The sequence below is a fragment of the Corylus avellana genome, chromosome ca5 (genome assembly GCF_901000735.1).
Source record: "Corylus avellana chromosome ca5, CavTom2PMs-1.0".
Classification (NCBI taxonomy): Eukaryota; Viridiplantae; Streptophyta; class Magnoliopsida; order Fagales; family Betulaceae; genus Corylus; species Corylus avellana.
The window spans coordinates 22,217,670-22,228,208 of NC_081545.1; the positions used below are offsets into that span (position 1 = coordinate 22,217,670).

The window sequence follows — 10,539 nt, forward strand, 5'->3', positions numbered from 1 at the left end:
TATATTAGCTAGATATAATTAGTGATGGATATCAAAGCCCTACCTTTTTATCATTATCACTTTAACAATCACTCTCTGTTTCTACATAAGGAATTTATTTTTAAACATAAATTCAGCAATTCTCGTGGGAATGATCCTGTACTTGCACCCTATATTACCATGTTGACCTTGTGCACTTGCAGGTAAAACGTACAATAATTTACTTATTAATTTAGGTATATTTTTGCACAACATGGATGGGAAAGGAGAGAGGAAAGAAAGGATGGGGACGCGTGAAGGAGAGAGGAAAGAGAATTTGTTTATAATTTAATAATGTATTGGGCATCTACAGTGTTTCCCAATGCATTGGAAAATACTGTAAATACCCTTTGATATTGGTTATATTTAGGCTTTTGATGTGGGTGATTTTTTTAGGTTTTTTTGAGATTTTTCCTAAACATAGGGATGGGAATGGGCTATAGGGAGTTTACTGCTAGTGCTACAAGGTGCCCCTAAGTACACAATAAGTATACACAAGAAAACCAACGTTAGCCCACAAAGAGACCCCGATAAGAGAGCCCTAAACCCCAGAAAGACCCTAGGCCCACAATACAAAGCCCTAAAACCCCAAAAAAGCCCTAAACTCGCAAGGCATTCCTAAACCCTTAACGCTACCTTGCCTTTGTGACTTTTCCTCGACTAGAGCCCCTACCTCGAGCCTCAAAATTAATGGAGGATTCAAAATTTTTGTGCTCCCTCTTCGCCTTAGTAGTTGCAGCAGGAACCCCATATCTTCAAGATATCGCTTCTCTTCAATGACATTTAGGACAAAAGTCGTATTAATGCTTTTCTCAAACTTCCTTCGACAATGAAACTCCTTGAAGGCTTCCACGATGTCCTCTTTTGTAATCCCAACCCAAAACTTTTGGAAATAAGTCAAAGAATCTATTAGGGCCTTAAGCCTTGTCGTCATTCAAATCTCTCACCACCTCCCACACTTCACTCTCCGTAAAATGTCTTTCCAAGCAATTTCTCTCATCCGCATCAATGGAAAGGAATGAAAGACAATTCAATTTGGTCGCCAACTAAACTGTTCGGAATACAATTGATTGTAGAATTGAACAATATGCCACCTTATTTTTGTAAAACAAGAAGACAGAGTCCTATTGACAATTAAAGAATCCATGGAGTTATTTCTTTAATGCGAATTTGCCACCCGATGAAATAATTTAGCATTGTTATCCTCTTTCTCAACCAAAGGCCGTTGACTTCAGCCTCCAACTTACTTCCTCAAGAAGGATAATCCTCTACAACATAGAAATGTCTTCATTCCTCAACCTTTCATCCCCAGTTAATATTCTTCACTCTGCAAAATTCACAGGTTCCATCCAAAAGACCATTTTTCGTTCTTCCCTACGTTACCAAATACCTCCTCATTCCATTTCTTCAAATTCAATTTCAAGGCTTTAAACTTGTTCACCAGCACATAACTAGGAGATCCTTAATGTTTGCCTACTCCACAAAGCCTTCTGAATTCAGCTACATATTTTCAAACTTAAAATGCCTAATAATACCCCTCTTGATAAATCACAATCCAACATCAAAGGAAAATGATCAGAGAGGATGCTAGGAAGTGTCCTCTAGGAGACATCAAGAAATTGTTCTTCCCATTTCGAAGATAGATGAAACCTATCAATTCTAGACCATGATTGAGAATCACGATTAGTAGACCAAGTAAAATTCCCATCTACAAGGGATGTCCATGAGGCCTTGATAAAAAATGAATTCTGAAAAGTCCAGCATAGTTTGTAATTATCTAGGATCACTTGATCTTTCACTTGGATACCAAACAACATTAAAATCACTCCCAATGCACCGCGACACCTCCCACCAACTCATAAAGCCAGCCGATTCGTCCCAAAGACATTTCTAGTGAACATCATCATTAGGACCATACATGCTCTAGAACACCCATTCAAAATTATCCATAACATTCTCCACACAATCCTCAATCCTCAACACTACCTGCCTATCCCACATTAACAATATCCTACCTGAAGTCTCTCTTAACCCCAAGTATGAGTCCACATGTTGGCAACCACATAAACTACGAATCACTTTTAATCTTCAACCTTTTCTCCCTCTCATTAGACCCTCTCACAATCCATGATACAATCTCAGGATTCGTAAGGAACAATTAGAACCCCTCCCCTTTTCTGTCTCTCTCTATGTCATGGTTGTCTCTATTAGCTGACTGATAAGTGCTAAAATATACATAATTTAGCCCCTTAATTTACATATATTCTGCTCTTAGCTTTGTTATTATTTGATGTTTTACTTTGTTTTTGTGTTTTCTTATATTTTTAGGGTTTTGAAAGAAAAGCAAGTGTTTTCAGCCAGTTTCAGACTTAAAAAGACAAATTGGGAAAAAGCTTAAAGCCATAGGATCGATCGCAACCCAATCTAGGCTAGAGCGCATCTGAGCTCGAGCACAAGACAGCCAAGATCGAGCTCACTAGAGCTCAATCACATATCAAGCCAGGTGCGAGAGGAGGCATGCGCTAGAGCGCCCAACACAAGGATTGATCACATATGTGCGATCGAGCACACACCTCCTACGATTGAGCGCACTTGTGCGTCCAGATGCGGCCAGGCTTCCTATTCCACTTATGATTAGGGTTTCAAAGTCCTAATTGGAATAGAAGTTAGACCTACAATTTTATTAGGATTCCTAGGACCTCTAGGGTTCCTTATCCTTATAAATAAACCCTACATTCATCAGAATAAGAAGACAAGAAGCAAACAAAAGCTCGGGATAAAGGATTGAAGGATAGATCAAGAAGGGTTTCGGTTTTTCTTCTCTTCACTTTTATTTTTGTTATGTAGTTTAATCAGGGCTAGTTTGACGCCCTAATCATGTCTCTGTAAGATTACAATATTGGCACTTCTGCTACAGTTATCTTTTGGATGTTTAACTTGATTATTTCCTGTTTGATCGAATTCTTCATATGCATGTGTTTTGGATTTGTGTTATTCCTATGGCTTAATATTGTAACAAAAGAATCCCATCACAGGTTCTTGGCTTAATCAACATGGGCAACCGAGAGTAGATACCATGCCCTAGGCTTTATGTGGATGTCGATTTCTATAGATTTATGTTTTCCTTTGGAAAGAAAAGAATTAGAGTAGATACTATACCTAGTTCATTGCTTAGGGAAATCAATAGCTTAAGGAGTAGATACCATGCCCTTAGGTTGGCAATCACTGAAATATCTAGATATAATTGGAATATTAGCATATTGTTAATCTTATATGAGTAGCGGTGGATTTCAAAACTCTAATCCTTTTTAAATGAGTTAATCTTTTATTTTAATTCAATCTCTGACAATTGACTTAATTCTGTTAATTAAATATGAAATTACATTCTAAGCATAATTTACCAATCCTCGTGGGAATGATCTTGCATTTGTCAGCTATACTATCGTTTTGATCTTGTGCACTTGTGAGTAAAATGTACCAAATATTGTCTATTAATTTAGGTGGTATTTGGCATTACAAGTTTTTGGCGCCGTTGCCGAAGATTGAGTTAAATTGTGTCTAGAAATTTTTTACTTCAGTTTAATTTTATTTCAATTTTAATTTTGTTTGTTTTTTTTTTCTTTATTTTTGTTTGTTTGTAGTTCTGTTTTTAATTTTATTTTCTTTGTTTTTGAGTCTTTTATGTTTTACTGTCCGTAGCTCTGATATTTTATGCGGCAGTGCGATCGATCACAAGTGCATTGCGATTGAGTGCATCAGCGCCAGACAGCAGTACTGATGTTGCTGTGAGTCCTTTATGTTTCGGTGTTGCGACAGTGCGCTCGAGCGCCCATTCTGGGTTGATCGAGCGCAGCTGTGTGATTGAGCACACAGCTAGACAGCAGTATTGATGTTGCTGTTATGTCCAATATGTTTTTATTATTTTTTTTGTTTAAATTTAAGTTTTTTTTTAAAAAAATTTTCTTTTATGTAATATATATATATATTTTTTTAATCTTTTAATTTTGGGGAAAATATAGTTTACCCCCCCTGAAGTTTTAGGGGTTTTTAATTTTTATTCCCAAAGTTCAAAAATTGGCAATCTACCCCCTTGATGGTAATGATGTAATTTCATAGATTTCCGTCGATTTAGACGGAAAAATTAAACGGAGGGTTTAAATTGCCAATTTTTGAAACTTCAGGGGGTAGATTGCCAATTTTTTAACTTTTGGGTTAAAATTGAAAAACTTCTGAAACTTCAAGGGGGTAAACTGCATTTTCCCCTTTCATTTTATTGATAACCCCCTTTGGTTTATTTAAAATTTTTTGTAATCTTTTTTGTTTGCTGTGATCCTGTTTGTGATCAGCAGTAGTGCAATCGATCGTACCTCTACCGCGATCGAGCGTACCACTGCCAAATAGCAGCACTGAAGCTATTGTAGCCACTATTCTATTTTCTCCCACAGTAGTGTGATTGAGCGTATGGCCTTAGCGATCGAGCGTACCACTGCCAGACAGCAGTACTGAAGCTATTGTAATTCTGTCTTGCGGTAGTGCGACCAAGCACCCAACCAAAGGAATTTAGCGTACCAGTGCGATCGAGCGCACCTCCAAGTAGCAGTACCGAAGCTGCTGTAAATTCCAAATTTGATTGGTTTCCTTTTCTTGCAGGGTCATCGATCTTAAAAATTTATCCATCATTCCATACGATGCCTGCCAGGGTCCAGCAATTGCATTCTAGCACTCCAAGGCTTCATCTTCGGGCTGTTTGGACAAGTGCTCTTGCAAGTTTGAGGGTATGCTATGAACCATACCTAGTCCAACTAGCATTCTCCCGAAAATAGTAGAACTGAATCTACTACCAACATCACTCAAGCATTCTAGGAACTTGAGCACACCTGTCTAGATCAGTGGTATTGAAGCCACATCATGCATGAAAGGCCAAGGGCAACAGAAGACCCCAGAATAGTAGCACTAAAGCTACTATCAACAATCTGGTTAAAGACGATAAACTTAGCACTCTTGGGAGGTACCGCATTCCATGAAAAAATGACTTGCATTCAAGTTTGGGGGTTTACTACGAGCCATACCTTTGTCCGACCAGTTTTCTCATCTCCGGGTATGATCTTTTCATTTTTTTTACAAATTGAGGACAATGTGTAATTCAAGTTTAGGGGTATGGGGAACACACACACTGTTCCACACACACTTTGTCTAAAAAGAAAAAAATTGATTTTTTTTTTTTTAATGCAAAAAAATGCATGTTCATGTTATTCATGAGATTTTGGTTGATCTAGAAACTGTGATTTGAATTTCATTGCTGAGCTTAAAATGTTGAGCACATGATCTGATGGTTAGAATTTCTAAAATCTTGTTACTTACTTTTGGCATTTGAGAATTCACTTGTTTTAATTTTAAATTGCCACAAGCACATTAGCACATTTTGTGAGGTATGACATGTGAATCTGATCCTGTATGTTTCAATGTCTTGGGTGAAGTTGGGTGACTTATTGGATGAATACTTTGGCATATATTAAAAAAAGAATAAAAGAAAAGAAAAAATTGGTCATTGTGAGATTTTCACTAAGTAACTGGACCTCTTGCCTAATTAAGCAATGAGTGTTCACGTTACGAGGTGAGAATTTTGATTTGGTTAAATTCATGGCTAGTTTAGTTTCGTAGCCTTTTTGACTTGAGTTAATAAGTCCTTAGGGATGTCTTTACACCTAATATCCTAAAACCATCTGGTTTGGGATTCATTAGCTAAACACTCGTTACATGGGTCAATTAGAAAGCTTAAGAGAATTAAACAATGAACAGCCTCACCAAAAAGAAAGAAAAGAAAGTTATGCCTTAGTTATTCATCCCGATGGGAGTCCCAGTGAACTTTGAGGTATTTAGTTATTGCACTTTGGAAATAATTTGAAAGCCTCATAATTATGTGTTAGTTCATTTTACACTAAATTGAACTTGTGATGCCTCATCTTGTCTTCTATAAGTGGTTAGACTTTGGAGTTTCAATTCATTATGAAGATGGAGTATCCTTTTAAGCTTGCTAATGAATAAAAATTAGTGTTTTAAGTGATACTTTAATTTTGGTGATAACATGTTTGCATAATGTTTATGGATAACATTTCTATTAAACCCTCACGAGACTTCACTCATCCGACTAGGGATGCCTAGGGGTTTAAAAGGCTTGTTGTATACGCTAAATGTAATCGTACATCCCATGAAAGAAGGATTTATCTGTTTATTTTTATGTTTGTTTTTATTTTGAGTTTTGTATTGCTAATTGACTAGCAATATGTAAGTTTGGAAGTGTGATAAGTGTTAAAATATAAATATTTTAGCCCCTTAATTTACATATGTTAGGCTCTTAGTTTTGTTATTATTTGATGTTTTGCTTTGTTTTTGTATTTTCTTATGTTTTTAGGGTTTTTGAAGAAAAACAAGTGTTTCCGGCAAGTTTTAGACTTAAAAGACAAATTAAAAAAACTGAAAACCATAGGATCAATTGCAACCCAATCTAGGCTCGAGCACAAGACAGCCAGGTTCGAGCGCACTAGTGCTCAATCACATATCAAGCCAGGTACGAGCGCAAGCATGCTCTAGAGCACCCAACACAAGGATCAATCACATATGTGCGATCGAGCGCACTCATGCGCCCAGATGCGGCCAGACTTCCTATTCCACTTATGATTAGGTTTTCAATGTCCTAATTGGACTAGAAATTAGACCTACGATTTTATTAGGATTCCTAAGACCTCTAGGGTTCTCTTATCCCTATAAGCAGACACTCTATTCATCAGAATAAGAAGAGGACAAGCAGACAAAAGCTTGGAATAAAGGATTGAAGGCTATATCAAGAAGGGTTTCGATTTTTCTTCTCTTCCCTTTTATTTTTGTTATGTAGTTAGTATTTAATTAGGGCTAGCTTGAAGTCCTAATCATGTCTTTGTAAGATTACAATATTGGTGCTTCTACGAAAATTATTGTTTGGATGTTTAACTTGATTATTTCCTGTTTGATCGAATTCTTCATATGCATGTGTGTTGGATTTGTGTTATTTAAGTCAATTTGGATGATCGAGTCCTGGGCTTAATATTGTAACAAAAGAACCTTATCACAGGTTCTTGGCTTAATCAACATGGGAAACCGGAAGTAGATACCATGCCCTAGGCTTCATGTGGGTGTCAATTTTCATAGATTTATGTTTTCCTTTGCAAAAAAAAGAATTAGAGTAGATACCACGCCTAGTTCGTTGCTTAGGGAAATCAATAGCTTAAGGAGTAGATACCATGCCCATAGATTGGCAAACATTGAATATCTAGATATAATTAGAATATTAGCATATTGTTAATCTTATGTGAGTATGATTAGCGGTGGATTTCAAAACCCTAATCCTTTTTAGATTAGTTAATCTTTTATTTTATTTCTTTATTATAATTCACTCTATAACAATTGAGTTAATTCTATTAATTAAATAGGAAATTACATTCTAAGCATAATTTACCAATACTCGTGGAAATGGTCTCGTATTTGCCTGCTATACTATCGTTTTGATTTTGTACACTTGTGAGTAAAACGTACTGAATATTGTCTATTAATTTAGGTGGTATTTGGCAGAACAAGTTTTTGGCGCCGTTGTCAGGGATCGAACTCGGGTCACCCGCGTGACAGGCGAGAATACTTACCACTATACTACAATAATCTGGAACACTAGTCGAACCGCTCTGAAGGTTGAAGACCTTTAATCTTCAACCTTTTCTTCCTCTTATTCAACCCTGTCACATTCCATGATACAATCTCAGGTTTCATAAGGAACAATTAGAACCCCTCCTCTTTTCTCTGCCTCTATTTCATGGTTCTCTCTATTAGCTGACTTTGAGCAATAATCTGGAACACTGGTTGATGTCAACTTGCTTTGTTCACAGTAAATAGAGCCATCAATTAATCCTCAAAACCCTCACATGACAGCTCCACTATATGATAGAAAATTTTCACCCTCTCAGCCGCCCAGTCTATAGACACCGAATAAGTCACTGTTCTTCAACTACTGCAAGTGGGTGGACACTTAACAGCTCACTTCCCTTAAACCTCCTCACCATAATAAGTGACCAAGGCATTAGAATTCTGATTCACATCCCCACCAGAGCAATCTCATCTCAATTCATTCATTTCTACATTGAGCTAACACCAAATTTATGCAAGTCAACACTTTCTTGTGGTTGGTTGTTTATGTTTGTATTGTGCATCCTGATGATGCTGTTACTGTTATAGTTAGCACTGCCTTGGGCAATAGTCTTAGTTTTATGCTTGATATGGTTTAAAACCCTGGCCTACCCAACCTAAGCCCACTCCCTAGCACTCAGGCAATTCTCCTTAATGCATTTATAATGGCCATTGCTTGTTCCATACTTATGTACTGTCATGAAAGCAACAGAGATTCGAGTTTTATTATGTGCAAAGTTGTATAAGATAATCTTACTCTGTTAGGGATTTTAGGTGGTGCATTTTTACTGCCTCGAGGGTATAAGAGAATTTTTGTGTTAAATGTTTACGCTGCTGTTTGTACCAATTTTGTTCATCCTTGTTTTTTCTCCTTGTTTCTCTTTGAATTAATTAATGTGCTTGGTTCTTGTTGCTTGCAAGTATGGTCAAGGTGAAGGAATAGTCCTTCACATTGATGTTATTTATTTAGGGGAAAATACACTTTACCCATTTGAAGTATCAACGCATTTGTGTTTTGGCGCCCAATGCTTAAAGATCGACGAAAGACCCCACAATGTATTTGACGTTGGCAAAAAACACCATCCGTCTATTTAGACGGAAACCAAGTCATGTGCATGCCTTTTTCAACCAGAACTTTCGAAAATGCCCTAGTAGGGTAAAGTCTAAACATAAATGACTTCAAGGGGTAAAGTATAAACCACCAAAAACTTAACTAAACCACCAAAAAAAAAAAAAAAACTAAACTAAAGCTAAAACTTAAAACAAAAGGTTTATATCTAAAATTCACCAAAAAAAAAAAAAGTGGGGGAAGGCCGAGCCATCCCCTTTGGTCAAACCACTCCAAGACAGGCTGAATGAGGGTGGCTCGGCCACCTCCAAACCCTTTTGCGGTGGTTTCGACCACCCCCATTTAGGCATATGGGGGAGGTCGGATCACCCTCATGGCACACATGGGTGGTTCGGTACCTCATACCAGCCGAATGGGGATAGCCGAGCCATACCCTTGGCCAAATTGGGCCACCCCCCACATTTGTGTGTGTGTGTGTGTGTAAGTTTTAGGTTTAGTTTAGTTTAGTTTAGTTTAGGTTTTTTTTTTAAAAAAAAAAAAAAATTTAATTTTACTTTTTTAATATTTTGGACATAAACTTTTTTGTTTTAAGTTTTAGGTTTAGTGTTTTTTTATGTTTATGTTTATATTTTACCCCGGAAGTTATTTATGTTTACACTTTACCCTCAAAGGGTATTTTCGAAAGTTTTGGTTGAAAAAGGTCACATGACTTGGTTTCCGTCCAAATAAACGGATTTGATGGACGAATGGTATTTTTTTTGCCAATGTCAGATACATTGTGGGAGCATTTCATCCATTGTTAAATATTGAGTGCCAAAACGCAAATGCATATGGGTAAAATTTATTTTCTCCATTTATTTATTTAGTTGTGCTGATTGAATACTCATAATTCTGATATTGCTTTGTTGGTTGTGGACTCTCTCATAATTCAAGAGCGGCTTAGGGGTCAGTTGTCTATAGAATCCAAATATCTACAAAATGGTGACAAGGATGTTGTTGAGGATGATGATGATGATGAAGAATATTATGATGATGATAATTATGAACATTATTATGATGATGAAGAGTATTATGGTGATGATGGGGAAGATAGGAAAGATGAGAAAGAAAAGAAGTAAATGTGTTTTTCCATGCTTGGCAAGGAAAAGCTTGCAGGTAGTAGATAAATTACAATATTACTTAGTGTGCCTTGCTATTCTTGGTCTCTGTGAAGTGCCATACAATAGATGATGAAACGTCGCTTTGAAGCTTCTAATTTCTTGTAATTTTTATTTTCCATTTTAGCGTGGTTGAGATTTCTCAGAATAGATTCATGAAAGTGCTGTTTCTGGATGGCGAGATTGGCCTTCTTCAAACTTGTGTTTTGTGTAACAGATCTTTTCAGCAAGTAGTCTGGAAGTGGGGAAAAGGAAGAAGTGGAAGGTTGTGGAGATGATGGGCTGTATTCTGTTAGATGGGTTGGTTGAAATGTGGTTAAGTGACGTGGGCTTTTCTTAGTTAGTTGGTTGTAACGGTCCAGTAGTAATTGTCTACATCTTGGCTCATTTTAGTTGTTTTACTTGTATAAAAGGCCAAGGCTTGTTAATGAGAATTATTCAGACGTTTTGGCTCTCAATTGTTCTTAGAAGTAGTTAAAATCTCTTAGTTTCCTTGGTTTCGTTAACTCTGTAGAAGTAGAATGTAACATTTTGTGATTGGTTGTTATTTAAGCAATGTAAAGAGGCACACGCACATCTATTCCC

At 36.8% G+C, this 10,539-nt stretch overlaps 1 protein-coding gene across 1 annotated transcript in view; it reads left to right on the forward strand.

Moving 5' to 3' along the window:
- Positions 1-9,621: 9,621 nt before the first annotated feature.
- The window catches only part of LOC132181947 (uncharacterized), a 1,915-nt gene continuing 997 nt past the window's right edge, over positions 9,622-10,539 (forward strand). Inside the window, exons 1-3 of the mRNA XM_059595168.1 lie at positions 9,622-9,631; positions 9,731-9,911; positions 10,082-10,184. Of these exons, the coding sequence (XP_059451151.1) occupies positions 9,622-9,631; positions 9,731-9,911; positions 10,082-10,184 (294 nt within the window). The remainder of the gene's footprint in view (positions 9,632-9,730; positions 9,912-10,081; positions 10,185-10,539) is intronic.